Source organism: Trypanosoma grayi, assembly GCF_000691245.1.
Source record: "Trypanosoma grayi strain ANR4 Tgr_115_V1, whole genome shotgun sequence".
Classification (NCBI taxonomy): domain Eukaryota; phylum Euglenozoa; class Kinetoplastea; order Trypanosomatida; family Trypanosomatidae; genus Trypanosoma; species Trypanosoma grayi.
Genome location: NW_008825734.1, coordinates 14,963 through 30,632, shown reverse-complemented (window position 1 = coordinate 30,632; position 15,670 = coordinate 14,963). Strand labels below are relative to the sequence as shown.

Below are 15,670 nucleotides of genomic sequence, written 5' to 3'. Positions count from 1 at the left end.
TGTGTGTGTGTGTGTGTGTGCGTATGTGTATGAACTTACCATCATTCTTTATGGCGGCGCATCATAAAAACCCACCGTTATTTCGTACGCACTGCCTTCACCTTGCCTTCATTGGTCTTACCTCCCTTCTTCGTGACAACTTTGTCCTTCTTCCTTGGAACTGTGCCTGTACCCGAGTGATTAGACTCTCCACCGCACTTCAGCGCCCCGGATGCAGAGCTCCTGTCGATTTTTCGTGCCTTTGTTTTCTGGTGCGGTGCTGCGCTCGCTGGAGGATCCGCATCCTCGCTACGGGGCCGCTTATTTTCCTTACAAGGTGCCAGACGTGCGAGCAGCTGTTTGTCGGCCTCTGAGAGCTGGAGTGCCTTCCTATACGCCGCCTCCGTCTCATCGACGGTTAGCACCTCTCTCGCAATAAGGCCGGTGAAGTGCTTGTTCAACTTCACCACCGCTGTGGAATCGCCGGCGACCTCGATGAAACGCCTTACGATAGAAGGCAGCACGGCGAGGTGTGTGTTGAGGGCACTCTTGGAGCATATCTCTACCGTCTCCTCCACGTACTCGTGCGTGAGCCATGTGTGGAGGTTCCACCGGTCGTTCTCCAGAGAAAACAGGTTGTGCTGGAACCAGTTGGGAAGAAGGAACTTGGCCTTACGCTCCGCATGTGGCGAGAGGAGGTGCAGGAGTATTTGGTGGCCAAAAGGGCTGTTAATGAGCTGTGTGATGTGTGCTTCAACGTCATTCACAATGTACTTGCGCAGAAGCTGCACATCGTATACGAGATCGAAGAGACGCGCAATGACAGGCGCGCTGTACTTTCCAACTGCAAGGCTGCCAAGGTTATCCGAGAAGGCCCGCAGCACCTCCTTGCGTTTCTTTGGCTCCGTGAGGGAGAAGGTAAGTGACACCAACGGGGCACCCTCACGAGTGGTACACAACGTCGCCAGATGTGGTCGGAGAGTATCACACAGCTCACTCACCTCATCCTTTGTCCCGTTATTCATATACGCTGCGACCAGCCTCTGCACAAACGGGAACGACACAGCACCCTTCTGAGAGACAAGTTTATCGCACAACTCAAAGAGTCGCACAAGAAGACGCTTCCGCTGTGCCGTCTCATGCTGAAGGACCTCCTCCAAAACAGGGTACCCCTTCCACCGCTTCATCACGGCAACACTGTCCTTCAGAACCGCCAGTATGAGAAGGTGACGGTTCGTCGCTGTACAGAGGCGGTTGCTGTAAGCCGCGTGGAGCACCTCAATGCCAAACCTATGCGACACCAATGACGGCACTGTGGGAATCATTTGAGAAAAGATCTTGTCCAGCAAGCTATGCGGTGCGTGACGAATCAACGCAACCACAACAAAATGGCCATATGCATCAGTTGCGTGAGCAGCAAAATCCTCCGACACAAGCTTGAGTATATGCTCGAGTTGACTTACGGATGCGTATTTGATCATCGACTGTATAACACGACTGACGCGGGGTGTCTTTGCGTATGTGGCAAACTTCGGCTCAATAAGTTTCATCAAGCGATCCACCGTGGGGTATTTATACTCGTAGCGATCCATCTTGCGCTCTTCCAGGCTCTTTGCTGCAGCGTCATCCCGTGCGGGATCGGTGGACACACGCAGCACCTCCCACAGGCGGATGATCTCACCGTACTCAGAGGACATCTTCATGGCATGCTTCTCCGAGGCGTTGAGGACCCGCCCCTCCCGCTTTTTGAGCATCGCGCTCTTCGCGAGTCGCTCGGACTGTGGGAGCTGCTGCAGCCTCGCGGAACGTGCCTCCTCCCTCTTTGTGTTGGTCTTCACCATCTTTTTTTTCCTTTTCACCCCCCTTCGTGTGTAGCGGAAGGGGAACAACGAGAGATCAAGACGAACGAGAACGGGGGAAACAAAAAAAAGAAGGAATAACAACAAACGGAGGGTGCAGCTACCGCACAGCCAGTTGCCGCAAACCAGCCCGTCAAACTCAACGGAGGTCACGAAAAATGTCACCAACAAAAAAAAAAACAATTAGGTTTCGCTGTCACTGTGCCCCCCGTTCACACAAAGGGATGCGCATTCACACTACAGCGCAGCAACAATGCCCTTCACACGGTGAGCTAGGTGCAGCAAAGCCCTGATCTCACACTCGGCAAGTCTCACATTGCACCAGAGAGTCTCTTCACGATCAGCGATGTTCCGCGCCTCTTCAGTGTACTCGTCGACGGCATCTTCTAGCGAGGACAGAAGCCCAACGATCCCCCTCTGGCGCGCCGCCAGTGCGTCCTTCGCCAGTGTCAAATCCTTGCAATTCTGCGAGAGAGCCATCGCCGCAGGGGTTGTAAAACCAGAGGCACGGCACTGCGCCACTTCCACCCATTTTGCGTGGGAGCAGAGACTTTTTCCAATGTCAGTGGCGCACACAGCATTCACAACACTACGCTCCGACCGATATGCTGATTTGAGCTGCGCTGCATAGTGCCCCCAGTGCCGGTGAAGAAAACCCTCGCGGCCCCCAGGTGTCTCGGTGGACCGCCGTCGCTTTTTCACACGCGGTGGGGCCGCCCCACCACGACTTTCCGCTGCTTTACTGAGTCGCGTGATCAGTTCAGCGCGTGAGGAATCTAAGAGTGGGGTTGCGTCTAACGGAGAAGCCTCATCTACCCACCGAAGAATGGCGGAACTGCACGCCTCCCGCTCCTCCTGCGTGACGTCACACGTTACGTCACTGGCACGCCGGCCCCGTGACGCGTGCGCCACGATGTAGCGGTCCACGGGATCTACGGTGTCACAAGAAGCGTCGTCGTTGGCAACAAATGGCGGTCTGATCTTTTCTAGTGGCTCCTGGCAAGCACGGCCACAAGACTTCACCTGCTCACTCGACACCCCAAAGGACTCCAACACGTCGAGCACCGAGTCTTCAAGCCGCCGCAGTCTCATCAGCACGGCAAGGAGGGGGTCGACCACAGCACAGGGTCCACCATACCGCCGCAACCGCTCGTACGCCGCCTTTGAGAGTGATCCATCGGTCATTCCGTTTCCTCCAGGAGCCGCCGACGCAGTGCCCATCGTCTCTCCACTACATCGTGGTTCTCTTCCCGGATGTGGCATGGTAAAAGAGAAAAAAGGGTTCCAGAACACGTGCAGTGCCCTTACTCTCCTTCAGCTTCTTTTTCAGGCACAAGAACAAGTGGGAGGAAGGAGAAAAACAGTTAGGGACACATCTCGGCGAAGCAAGAAGCAGCAGAAGCAGCGGCGCAGTGGTGGGGTGAACCCGCCGTACGCACGACAGGAAGTCTCTGCAGGCGCCACGAGGCAAGGCCCCCTGATAGTAGCAGGAATTGTATTGAGGCTGAGGGGGGAGGGGGCAAGAAAAGAGGGCTCGTCGCTTCCAGCTGCTTGCAGAGCAGTCGTTTAGGGCAACGCAAGTCTCAAGGTTCACATCTTTTGGAACGAAGAGCCCTGAAACAAAAGAAAAAAGGAAAAAAACGTTGACAAGAAAACAAAGAATGAAGTTTAACCAGTAATCCGCAGCGTGTGGTGCTAGGTAGCATTCCTCTCTCATTCCTTTCCCCTCGTTTGTGTGCAATCATCTAACAGCGCAAAGAAGGGGAAAGGAAGAAAAAAGAAAATGGAAAAAAAGATACTTTGTTGTGGTTTCACAGATTTAATTTCTGCCTCCGCATCGCCCTCATCCTTCTCGACAACCTTTTTTGTTTTGTTTGTTTTCCTCATCTACTCATCGGTACAGCAAGAGAAGCCTAGTTGCTACCCAAGTGATTATCGGCTGTGCATGAAAACCCCGTAAAAAGCTGCTGCTGCCGCGCGTTCAGTTGTGACGACTGCGCGGGTGTATTAACAACTTGTCCAGGGTTCTTGGAGGAGGCAGCAGCGGTAGCCGCACTCGCACGCTCGGCCATCATTTGCTCTACAGGTGGGATCGGCGTCCACTTCGGAGGCTTCACCTTCTTCGCCATCACCTCATCGAAATTGAGCCCTGTCCAAAAAGGATGCGCCTTGATCTCCGGTCCTTTTATGCGCCGGTTGGCGTCCTTCACAAGTAGGCGGCTGATCAAGTCCTTTGCCTCGGGTGGGAGCTGCACGCTGCTGGGGAAACGCAGATCTGAGTAGAGAATATTATCGAACACCTCCTTCATACTCTTGCCGTTGAACGGGGTGCGGCCGCAGAGCATGCGGTATAGCAAAATGCCGAATGACCAAAAGTCCACGGCGTTGGTATATTCGCTCTGCTTCAGTACATCCGGTGCGACGTAAAAGGGGGAGCCCACAAAGGAGTTCGCCCGCATGTCTTTGCCTGTCGCTTCCGCACCCTCTTTTTCGTTGTAGAAGTCCTTCGAGAGGCCAAAGTCGGCAAGGGCACAGTGCCCCTCCGCCGTAAGGAGGATATTCTCAGGCTTCAGGTCACGATAGATCACGCTGTGCTCATGGAGGCACAATATAGCAAAGAGGATCTCCGCGCCGTATAGCTTCGCCGTGAACAGGTCGAGCTGCTTTGATGGAATGGAGTTCATGTACTTGTCTAAGTCGCCCCCTGGCATATAGTCCATCACGAAAAACAGCTTGTGCTCCGACTGGAAGGTCCAATAAAGTTTCAGCAGGTACGGGTGGTTGATGCGTGTTAGTACATTACGCTCAATAAATACATCGCGATAGCGGTTGTGATCGAGGAGTCCCTGCTTGTTGACAACCTTCATGGCGTAGTAATTGTTAGTGCCTACGCGACGGACAAGGACTACGTACGCAAAGGAGCCTTTCCCTAATACATCCAAACTCTCAAAGTCATCTTTCGTCACCTTTTCCTGTGGAGGCACTGCCTTTTCGCCACTGTTGTTGTTGCTGCTGTTGTTGTTGCTGCCTTTCTTATCGCTTATTTTATCGTTCGTCCGTTCATCTCCCTTTTCCTTCTTGTCCTTTTTGTCTCTTTTGAATAGTTTCAGAAACATCTTTGTTTTAACAACGATCAAACAAAATATGATGTGGGGTGAGCAAGTTTGTGTCGGTTATGACTCGCTGTGCGTGTGAGTATGTGTATATCTGTTGCTGTTGTTGTGGTGGTGGTGGTGGTGGTTTGCGTTCACACCGGAGCGGATGCCGATGTTGTGCTCCTTTCACACTTGGCGACGCAACGAGAGAGCCACACCAGGAGAAAGCACAGACAGAGAGAGAGAGAGAGATTACGGAAACAACCAACAAAGTAAGGCGTCAGGGAAGTCCCAAAACAACCGAGACGTCAACAGTCCCTCACTTGCCTTTTTACACACATACGCCCACACCTCACAGCACGAGCAGCAGGACGGCGGCGGCGCTGTGCAGCATGGAAGGGCGCAGCGCCCGCCGCACCAAAAACGCAACAGCCCCGCTAGATTTAGCCCAGCGGCGGTGTTCCGCCACAAACACTGTGGGGTCAACATCTACCTGCAGCATGTCATCGGGAGCGCCTGCGCTGTTCACCGACATGATGGCGAGATGCAGGTCAAGTACCGAAACAACGTTGGCCACCGCAAGCCAACAGAAGAGTGCCACACTGCGCGGGCACTGACACTCATCCAGGCGCACCATCTTGCGCGCTCTTGCGGTCTGTAGCAATCCGGCAATTGGAACAGGGAGGCCACTTTTACTGTGGTATGCAGTCACCTGCGCCGAAAGGACATCGATTGCCTCCGGCAGCCATGCTTTGAGGTACCCTGCTGCGATGTCGTGCAGCACATCGGCGTCCGTTATGTCACACGCCTCGCCTGTATGAGACACATATGCGTCCAAAAAACAATTCGTTAGTCGCTTGAGAGATTTAACTGCAGAGCGGAGCCGGTCTTCAAAAAGAGAAGACGGCGCCAGCACCCGGGACTCGTCACGCAGAAGAGGGTGCAAGTTAGACAGCATCGACGCACACGCGTGAAGCGTGGTGACGAAGAAATTTTCCCTAGACGTAAATTCCATAAGCATATCCTCACCGCTCAAATCCACCAAAAGTTTGGTGTGAGCGTACAAGTGGCGCAGCTTCGCCTTGATGAGAACATACTGATGGATGGGGAGAAGATCATCAGCCGAGCCCGACTCCATATGCGTACAGGACCGTGGGAGTATAGAGAGAGACCTGTCGTCGAGACTCACTTGCGCCAGACGGGCGGCGAGGTCGATCTCCTTCGACCACTGCGCCAGCACACGCAGTTTGCCAGTAAAGGTGTGCACCCTCCGCCCAAGTTGCTCAATACTGTAAATCGCGTCAGCGTACGGGTCAAAGAGCCGCTCCACACTTTGTTGTCGTGCAAAGTCAACACCGAGGTCGTCCAGTGTTGTGTGTTCGCGTAGTCGCTCGAGCGAGAGCGACAGCGCTGCATCCTCATCGCCGTACGCATGTACGTAGAGGTTGAACAGGACATCGTGTACGTCGCGCATCACGTAGTCCACAATCCGCCGCGCGACAAAGGTCTCGGAGCTGCTGTCCGCCACGGCAGCATCACCCAGCATCTCCACCACCCACCGCTCCATAGAGCGCACGAAGGACATAATGTCCGTCATAGCCAGGTCTACATCGGCCACAGAAATGGGGCGGCCACGGCCGCGGTGAATGCAGCCGCCGTACGCGTTGCGCAAGTAGCACCATCCGAGTTTGTTAGAGCCAAGACCTGACCCAATCTCATTGCTTTTTCCACACGTCCCGTGAAGAAAATAGAAACAGCGACGAAAAACTTTTAGCGCATTTCTCACAGAGCCCTGATTGCTACAGAAGTCAGAAAGCACTGCTTGAACCTCCTCCTGCGTTGACGCACTATTAAGCCGATCACGGTAGGACGCACAGGAGGTGTATTCCTGGACCTTTGACTCCTCGTAGGCACCACACAAGAGCGGTTCCCAGTGGAAGCACTGGAACCATCCACGCGCATTCATGCCGGTCTGTGTGCGGGCGTTGGCAGCACCGACGAACAGGCGACCATTGGTCGCATATGACGCACTCTTCCACTCAGCAGAGACCCGCGATCCACAGGGCAACGTCACATGTCCTTCACCTATAAATTTACCCTTCTCCCATACGCCGTCAAACACCACACCACACCACCGTTTTTTTCCATGGTATTTGCTCTTTTCACTCTCTTCATCCCGCGTCTCAATCACCAGCTGCTGAGTCTGGTCAAACGCCAGCACAAAGCCCACTCCGTCCAACAGCGAAGAGCTGGCGTTACACATGCCGAATGACAATGAAAAAAAGGTCCCCGTATCATGGAACTTACCCGCCTCAAACAGGCCTACGTAGCGGTCGCCACTGGCAGTCACGAGGCAGCCGAAGCCACACGGCAGATCCTCCTCCCACTGGCCAAAGTAGCGGTCGCCGTTAGCGCCCACGAGCTCCCCCCACCGCTCACGCACCGGGGTTGTCGTCTGGGCCCAAATGGAGAACTTTGACAAACGCGTCCGCTGGCTGCGAGAAAGATTTTGCGCCGCTGCGTTGTCCTGTCTCAGTGACAAAAAGCCACAATACTTATTACCATTTGCGTAGTCGATACGGGCAGAACTCGTCAAGTCGGGACGGTTCATCTTCCACTTTGACCAAAGCACATAGCGCTCTGTCACCAACTTTCCGTACCCATCCCGGCTGCGGTTGACAAAATCCCCCACGTAACAGTGCTTACCCAAGGGCGATTGAAGCGTCCCGCGGCCGTGTGGAATCACTGACCCCCTGTCTACCTTCACATCCCCAAAGTATTCGTCACCAAACTCCATTGTGATGCTTCTGTTCTGTTGCCCTCCTTCCGGCGATGGAATGGACACTGATTGGCCTCTCTCGCTTCGCAGTACTGTGGCACCACCGCCTTGACGGCCGTGGAAGGCCGCTGCAGCTACGTCGTCACTGCCCCCCCTAGCGCCACCGCACCCCTGCTGGCCTCCCGAAGGCAGCAGGGGGTTCTCCTCCCTCACCGCATCCGACTCACCTTCCGAGTCGCTTGCCCATCGTCGCATCAGGCAGAGTATAGCTAGCCAGGCTGCTTGTTCCGCTATTAACTGCGCAGCCGCAAAAGAAAAAAAGAGGTGGCGGGTGAAAGAAAGATATATATATATATATATGTGTGTGTGTGTGTATAATGAGGTCCCAAGAGTATCATCAGTAGGCACCACAGCGGGGGCAATGGAAACTTGACTTGTCGCACAGTTTACTTCACTCGATGAAAGTGGGTCCCGCAGGCCCCGCCGCCTACACACCGTTTTTTTCCGTCTCCGCTGTAGGGATCACTTCCTCCTGCCCCTCCATTGCGCTATCCTCCTGCGCAAAATCATCCAAGAGCTGCTGGCGAGCCTGGTAGTACTCTCTCACCTCTGCCTCGTCGCACCATTTCTGGTCGTCATCCTCGCGCTGGTACCAGTTGGGTGCGTACAAAACAAGGGACGTAGCACACCCCGCGGCCAATCCGTAAAAAGTCATGTGAACCCTACCCACAATGTACGCACAAAGCATTGAAAGAAAGAGGCTGCCATATATGATCCTAGTGATGTTCCTCATCGCCATTCTCTGGTCCTTCAGGGACATTGGGGAGACCAGCCCCGCAACCCATTGAGCAAAAGGATGCACTGTCCGTTCTCTATTATTTTCCTCCATCCGACAAACACGCACACACCCAGACAAAAATAAATTTCAGGAGTGACTACTAATACTCAAACCAACAAAAAAGAGAAACAAGAAGAGATCATCCATATGACGTTGGAGTTCAGTGGTACAGAACGGAATTTCACACACCATCAAACGACAGGGACGGCAACGTGCACGCCAAAATAAATAAATCACCTTCCTCTTCACGCAGGACGGCACTTGTTGTAGCAAGCACCGAAAACCGTGATCCAATACACGAAGGCGGTCACGGCGCTCTGCTGCAATGCAACATCGGCGCCTACTGATGTGCCACCGTCTTGCGGTGCTTCCTTTGTTGTAATTTTGGATGGTGTGTCCTTGAAGACGCTGTCTACATTGCCCCCAGAGACAGGGGGCCTCTTGCGCATCAACACCGCAGCAAACGTAAGTGCGAGGTGCCGCAGTGACACTCCATTGTCCTCTTTGTGAAGAAGAAGGCCACCGCATAAGTCAACGGTCCATAGAATAACACCACGATGGTAAGGAGGCATTGCCTCCAAGTACGTCATCGGATCGTATATGAGAAGTGATGCATCGAAAACGGGCACCTCAAACTCTGCCAGCCATATAAGTATAAGTCCCATCAGCACATCAGGCTGGGCGTTTGTGAGAACGCCTGGGAGTCTCGTCGCTGCATTTGGGAAACACGACATGCTGCTGACAGCAGCGACCGCCGTCGGCAGAAGACCGCCAGGAAGGTAGCCTGCAGGTTGCGCAGAGGAGGTTGGCAGCTCAACGCTCCCACAGGTGTCTTTGGGCAGAGCCGCTCGGTACGTTCCAAGCACCTCGGAAAAGTCCATTTCCTCCTCCAGAATCTCCTTCACTCGTGTGGCCTCCCGCATGACTTCACGATTACGGATAGAGTGATTCACGGACTTTCCTACCAGCAATTGACCCACACCTTTGCTTGCCAGTCCTTGCTGGCGGATGAACTGATGCTTAAGCAGCTGCAGCATCATGGGGCTTGCATAGGCGCCGACGGGCGAATCCCGCACAGTGAGAGAGAGGCACCTGGGAAAGCCCACACCAAAAGGTTGTTGTCTTGGTGACACAACCGTGAATGTCACAAATATCTTTGCATACACATCAACACTCAGCACAATCAGCTGCTCAAACGTATTCCTTTGCCGTCTGGGAGGTGAACGAAGGGAAAAATGAAACGTGGTAGCTTCGCCGCGACGAATTGTACGCTCCCCCACGATACCGCACGCGAGATAGTCGCCGTCAACCACTTCGCCGTCAATCACAGTGTGCACATTGCTGATCTTTACTACAGACGGCGATACACCATTATTCCGCACAGAAACATCTGCATAAAAGTTGCGCTCGTTATGTGCCTCGTCGTCCTCGGCGATGTTGCCCACAAAGCTGAAATGACAGTTACTAACGGAGATGCAGGGCGCCTTCCCTTGAAACTTCGAAACCACTTGGCGCAATGCCACCAGCTGCGACGGGTCGTCAGGTCTTGATCTCACCGAGGCACCGGCCTCGCGTGCCTCCAGCTCGGTGAGCAGCAGCCGCAGTGCCAGCGACTGGCACTGGTGAATCCACTCACTGCTAGAGCACACCGACAAGCGCCGGATATTCGATAGAGCCTTTTCTGGCACTGGAGCCTGGCCAGACATATAGCCGTCGAGGAATACATTCAAATGAGCAGGATTGAATGCATGAGACTTTTCCATGGCCTTTTTGATATCCTTCGCTGTCAATGGGGGCGGCTGCGTGTGAACATTGCTGCTCCGTGCCAAAGTGAAGAGGGACGCCAGCTCCCCGCTCGTGATGTCAAGCTGGCCAACTAGAAAAGGAGTCGCCACGTGGGTCGCGACGCTAACATTTACCGGCAGTGTAGACACACCATGCATAACGCTACGCTGGAGAAAATAGTGGTCGAGTGGGCAGCTAGACGCAGCAACGGGCACAACAATCACACAGCAAGTGGAGCAGAAACATCAAACAGCATCACCACCAACACCAGGAATAAGACTTCGCAGACAAGTGGTCAAATAAAGCGCATGAACATGAAGAGACATGGCGGCGGTACAAACAACGAAGTAGCCCATATATATATATATATCGATATAGCGAATGGAAGAGGAGAAACAAAGAAAAAAACATTCGCACATACTAGAGAAACAAAAAAAAATAAAAACAAAAATACTTCGCCCCCTCTCCCTCTCTTTCTCTCTCACTCTCTCCTGTAAGAACGCCGCCACGTTCCGGGAGCAACCTACACGCCATAATTACATTCGCTTTGTTTGTTTGTTATTGGTTATTTCCTGCCTTACTCTTGTTCTGTCGATAGGAGCGCAAGGCAAAGGGGGGTTAAAAAGAATGAGCGACCGCAGCACACTCAGCTGCGTCTCTCCACATTCCGCATCTTCACGATTTCAGTGCTGAGGAACGTCACACACTCCGAGTACGTGACGAGTTGGTTCCCAAACGGATCGATCAGCTCCAACACGGCGTTAATCTCCCCGTCCGTCTTGGCGGGGTCGACGCTCTTCACGATGGCGGCGAACTCCTGCGCGTTGACGATGCCGTTGCGGTCCGCATCGTGGCGGCGGAAGATGGTGAGGAAATGGGCGAGAAAGCGTTCATGCCCCTCTAGCTGGAAATCAAGCAGAATACGAATGAGGTCAGTGTACGGCAGCTGCACGGCGTCGGTCGCGGTGGGCTCTTGCCCCCCCTGAATCGAGCGGCGCCGGCGCGGCTGTGACAACTGACGGAGATGGTCGCGCAGCCGCATGATGATGGCGACCGCATCCTCCGTGTTATACATGTACTTCACGATGTCAACCCACTCGTCCTCCAGCAAAGTGCCACTTACTTTCTTCTGCACAATCTTGTTGATCTCCGCGTCGCTGTTTGATGGCCGTTTGCCCTTCACGTAGACACGAAGCAGCTCGTGCACCGTCTCACGCACCTGCCGCTGCACAAAGCGAAACTCCTCGTCGATCTCGTTTCGCAGAATCCTTCCAAATACCGCCACATCATTGTCTTCGGGGGCATACTTTTTTATGCCGTGGACAATGGCGGTGGCCCAGTCAAGAATGATGTGCTTCAGGCCGTAGCGCTGGTTCAGATAGGTGTACATGTGCTGCTCCATCGTCTCGCGCGGGAGGTGGCTCTCCGAGCACTTAATATCATACTTACTCTTGGACACGTATATGTCTTCGATGGTGCTCTTGAGCTGCCGAAGCGTTAGCACCTTGTTGCCAAACTGCGGGGTCTGCGAGCGTGAGGGCGAAACCCGCGTGCGGTCTGCAAAAACTGATGTGTCTCGCGCGGCTGAAGCGGACGCCAGGTTTGGGCTGCAGCCTGTTACATCCGTCAGACGCAGTTTTGTCTGCAGTCGTTCGTTTTCCGTCCGCAGCCGCCCGACTTCCTCCTGCAGCCGCTGCAACTCCGCCTCTTCGTCGAGGCCGGCGCAACCGCTCCGACTGCTCGGTTGGCCAACTTGGCTCATGAGCGACTCGATCTCGTGGATAGCGTCCTGCATGTCTTTCTTCATTACAGCAATTCGCTCGCTCTTTTCCTCGGCGATACCACGCCATAGTCGGTCGTAGCGCTCCAATAGAGCGGTTTGCGCCTTTATAAGGGCCGTAAATGCCCGACCAAGAGCGATATCTTTTCTTCCGGCAGCGCGACACAACTCCTCGAGGCAGTACTCGTAGAGAAGTTTCTTAGCCTTGAGCGTCTCACCCTCACGACTTGCCGCATCCGTCTCGGTGGCCGTCAGGGCGCCAAGATGCTGGACGACATTGACAAGATAACCGTTGAACTCCTTTCGGTTGGAAATATTTCCAGTGGCATCGACAACCAGCGCATGTAGTTCCTGTGTGTACACTGTGTCTTCGTTGCTCCATTCCTGGGGGTTCGGGGGTTTCTGCTGATGATGCCTCTGCTGTGGCGGTGGCGAAGTAAGGATCTCGCAGCCCATTGAGGTATCCTTTGCGTCCTTGAGAAAGGACTGAAGCGACGGGGTCGGATCACTCCGATTGTTGCCCTTATGAATCTCCTCATCTTCAATCACGCCCGTCAACGACGTCCCGTTAAAGCTTTGCAAGGAGTGAAGGGAAACGATAACCTCGTCCTCCTCGTTCTCAAAAGGCAGATCAACGTAAAGGTGCCTTAGTATGACGAGGCTGTACAGCCCACGCACAATAGTGCTCAGCCCCGTGATGGGGTTGGCGGATATATCCAGGTACTCCAGCTGCCGGATGCTGGAAAGATCGCAGGGGAGGCCTGTCAGTTTGTTGTGCGCCAGCTTCAGAGCCTTCAGCCGCGGCATGTTTGCCAGCAGCGGGAGGACGGGCTCTAGCGAGTCCAAGCCAAGGCTCTCCAGGTTCACCTCTGCGGCCAGCAGGTCAGCATTGATGATGCCTTCCGCACGGGCTACCGCCATTCTCAGGGGAGGGAGAAGTCCTTTATGTCCAAAAGAGTAAGAGAGAACAAACGGCAAAAAGAAAATGAAGAAAGAGTATTACACCCTCACCCGTGTCTACACGTTAGAGTCGAAGCAATGAAGGAGGAAGGGGGGGAGGGTGCAGGAGACACTGTGGCATGTGACGTGGGATTGCGCTTACCAGCATCCTTTTTTTGTTCTTGTTTTGTTCTCGAAGGGGGAATGATTTTCTGAGACGCGAATGGTCTCTAGGCGGAGGTGTCGTGGACGCCGCCCACGACGGGTGGCTCCTTCGCCACGTAGAAGTACAGCGGCACCGACGACTGGACCGTAATTCGCCGCCGACAAAAGGGACATATAGCGCCCTGCGAGTTGGACTTGATCCACTCTGACAAGCACCGCCAACAGAAAATGTGTCCACACAGCGTCGCCGTCGGCTGCTTGCGGTTGCCCAAGCACAGCATGCACTTGCCGGCCGCCGCACGCTGACTGTCGTCCACGTCGCTGTCGCTCTCGTCGTCGACCCCGTCTTTCCGCTGCTGTGTCTCGTCACGCTTGGCACCGCTCTGGTTGGCGAGCCGCCGCTCCTCCATGAAGCGCCAGAGCCGGATAGACAACTCGAGCAGCAACGCAATGCCGGACAGCAGATATGTGCCGCGCGCGCCGTCGTCTCGTTCGAGCATGCGCGACGGCACGAGGCTCAGGTAGCGCACGCCGAGCAGGCGGTGGGAAAGGGTGCCGTACGTCTCAAACAGGAGCAGCAGCAGCAGGGTGCACTTGTGCACGTTCGCAATGACGTCGTGCGGCGGGAGCGACGGGAACACCTTGATGGCGAAGCGGAAGAGCGCCACTGGCTCCAGCGCGAGCAGCAGCGCGAGCAGCGCCTTCCGCTTCAATCCCAGCAGGCGCGCAGGGTTACCACGCGTGACAGGCAACAAGTCGCAGAACTCTTCCCCGAGCGTCTGTCCGCGCAGGAGGGCGAAGAAGACATACACACCCTTCGCCAGGCCACTCAGGTGCGAGTCGTACATGTTGGTGAAGTGTGCACCGAACGCGGACGTCACCAGGTCGGTGAGCGGGCGGTTTACATGGGTGTCAACAACGTGCTCGTCCTTGTAGAGCGACCGCAGGATGTACGGCGCGGTCGCTGGCTGCATCTACGCACACGACGAGGTAAGATAGATGGAAAGAACTGGAGCGCGTCCTTGTTGACTTGGAATATATATATATATATATATATACCTACGAAGTAAGTCGCAAGAGTGTCGTTGAAATTATTTTTTTTTTTTTGTAAAGGGCGGGGGAAGATGAGGGAAGGACCACAGCAACGCATCAGCAGCACCACCACCAGATTCAGTCACATCCACTGGTGCTACGGGGGCAGCAACAAAACACGTTGTACGAGCAATAAAGAAAGTCGCATCAAGAACACACACAAATGGGAAAAAAAGGCACAGCATCAAGACAACTCTTCCGCCTCTACCACAACTTCAGCAGGCGGCTCGCAGAGGCCGACCTCAGTCGCAAACATAGACGGTGGGACCGGTGAGAACAACGATTCCCTGGTATTTTCCCAGCACCCACCTCTATTGAAGTAATGCATCCAGCCGCCGTTCCCACGCATTTCCTCCACTGTTGTCATATTGCGCGCAACAAGCAATGTGTGGTATGCCGTGAGAGGCGCCACGAGGCAGCACGCCAGGAACGCCACGAGCACCAGCAGTGGCTCCACGAAATGCGTCTCCGCGAGCGCCGCCAAAAAACTGCTTCTGCCCGAGTCCCTTGCCTCCTCGGAGAGCGCCTTCGACCTCTTCACCAGACTCGCAACACCACCAATCATCACAGTGAGTGTGAGACAAAGCACCGCCCAGAGAAAGCCCCAATAGAAGCGGTAATTGCGCTCCCCGACACATGTTCCCACCCACGGGCAGTGGTGGTCACGTCGTGTAATACAGGCGTCACAGAATCGGCAATGGACAGCACGCAGCGGCCTGTAGTTATTGCAGCCGTAGCACCACTTCCGCTCAACTCGCGTCTTACGCTCCTGGCCACTCCCGTCAATGTACGTGACGAGCTCCAGTAGGGGTTCATGCAGTGGCGCGCCCTCGGGTGGCGCGTCGGCCTTTGGGCAAATGCCAGGGTCCATCGTGGAGCAGCGCCACATCAGCGACAGCGTCACAGCTGCAACGAAGGCGCACAGAATACGTGCGACGAGACCGTCCGTGAATACCAGAAACAAGACAGCTCCAATAAGAATAAAACTAGCAGTTGCCACCATAAAGGCATAATCAGGCCCGAGGCAGAGTGTCCCGCGGCCCAACACACGGATGTTACCTACGCGTCGAACAGTCCAGCAGCATGGCATATTTCCGTTCACTCAACTTCACGCTACCGACTTCTTTCCATCAGCAGCGAGCACACCTACACATCCACCCAAACACACACACAACGAAAAAAAATACAAAGAAAAACAGCCAAACACAGTACGTCCAATAGAACAAAAAACACAAATAAACGAAGCCAATGGGAAAATGATCGCACCAATAAACAAAAACGCTTTGCACCGCCCTTTGCAGACGCCATTAAAGCACCGGCATCAATTGCCTATGAGGAAATGGACGCGAAAGACACTAC

The 15,670-nt window shown here is 54.4% G+C and overlaps 9 protein-coding genes across 9 annotated transcripts; all 9 read right to left on the bottom strand.

Moving 5' to 3' along the window:
- Window positions 1–77: 77 nt before the first annotated feature.
- Window positions 78–1,820, bottom strand: DQ04_01151200 (pumilio protein 8; the record flags this gene model as incomplete). Its single annotated transcript, XM_009310301.1, has 1 exon — window positions 78–1,820. The coding sequence occupies one exon, from the start codon at window positions 1,818–1,820 to the stop codon at window positions 78–80; it is 1,743 nt and encodes a 580-aa protein (XP_009308576.1).
- A 255-nt stretch (window positions 1,821–2,075) lies between these two features.
- Window positions 2,076–3,023, bottom strand: DQ04_01151190 (hypothetical protein; the record flags this gene model as incomplete). The annotated part of the gene is made up of 1 exon (XM_009310300.1): window positions 2,076–3,023. The coding sequence occupies one exon, from the start codon at window positions 3,021–3,023 to the stop codon at window positions 2,076–2,078; it is 948 nt and encodes a 315-aa protein (XP_009308575.1).
- Window positions 3,024–3,751: 728 nt separating this feature from the next.
- On the bottom strand, window positions 3,752–4,954 carry DQ04_01151180 (serine/threonine protein kinase; the record flags this gene model as incomplete). The annotated part of the gene is made up of 1 exon (XM_009310299.1): window positions 3,752–4,954. One exon carries the CDS (start codon window positions 4,952–4,954, stop codon window positions 3,752–3,754), a length of 1,203 nt encoding a protein of 400 aa, XP_009308574.1.
- A 331-nt stretch (window positions 4,955–5,285) lies between these two features.
- DQ04_01151170 (putative protein kinase) lies at window positions 5,286–7,967 on the bottom strand (the record flags this gene model as incomplete). The annotated part of the gene is made up of 1 exon (XM_009310298.1): window positions 5,286–7,967. The coding sequence occupies one exon, from the start codon at window positions 7,965–7,967 to the stop codon at window positions 5,286–5,288; it is 2,682 nt and encodes an 893-aa protein (XP_009308573.1).
- A 232-nt stretch (window positions 7,968–8,199) lies between these two features.
- DQ04_01151160 (hypothetical protein) lies at window positions 8,200–8,427 on the bottom strand (the record flags this gene model as incomplete). The annotated part of the gene is made up of 1 exon (XM_009310297.1): window positions 8,200–8,427. The coding sequence occupies one exon, from the start codon at window positions 8,425–8,427 to the stop codon at window positions 8,200–8,202; it is 228 nt and encodes a 75-aa protein (XP_009308572.1).
- Window positions 8,428–8,795: 368 nt separating this feature from the next.
- Window positions 8,796–10,493, bottom strand: DQ04_01151150 (hypothetical protein; the record flags this gene model as incomplete). Its single annotated transcript, XM_009310296.1, has 1 exon — window positions 8,796–10,493. One exon carries the CDS (start codon window positions 10,491–10,493, stop codon window positions 8,796–8,798), a length of 1,698 nt encoding a protein of 565 aa, XP_009308571.1.
- A 488-nt stretch (window positions 10,494–10,981) lies between these two features.
- On the bottom strand, window positions 10,982–13,036 carry DQ04_01151140 (putative structural maintenance of chromosome (SMC) family protein; the record flags this gene model as incomplete). Its single annotated transcript, XM_009310295.1, has 1 exon — window positions 10,982–13,036. The coding sequence occupies one exon, from the start codon at window positions 13,034–13,036 to the stop codon at window positions 10,982–10,984; it is 2,055 nt and encodes a 684-aa protein (XP_009308570.1).
- A 248-nt stretch (window positions 13,037–13,284) lies between these two features.
- Window positions 13,285–14,193, bottom strand: DQ04_01151130 (putative DNA repair protein; the record flags this gene model as incomplete). Its single annotated transcript, XM_009310294.1, has 1 exon — window positions 13,285–14,193. One exon carries the CDS (start codon window positions 14,191–14,193, stop codon window positions 13,285–13,287), a length of 909 nt encoding a protein of 302 aa, XP_009308569.1.
- Window positions 14,194–14,495: 302 nt separating this feature from the next.
- On the bottom strand, window positions 14,496–15,401 carry DQ04_01151120 (DHHC containing zinc finger protein; the record flags this gene model as incomplete). The annotated part of the gene is made up of 1 exon (XM_009310293.1): window positions 14,496–15,401. One exon carries the CDS (start codon window positions 15,399–15,401, stop codon window positions 14,496–14,498), a length of 906 nt encoding a protein of 301 aa, XP_009308568.1.
- Between the last annotated feature and the right edge of the window lie 269 nt (window positions 15,402–15,670).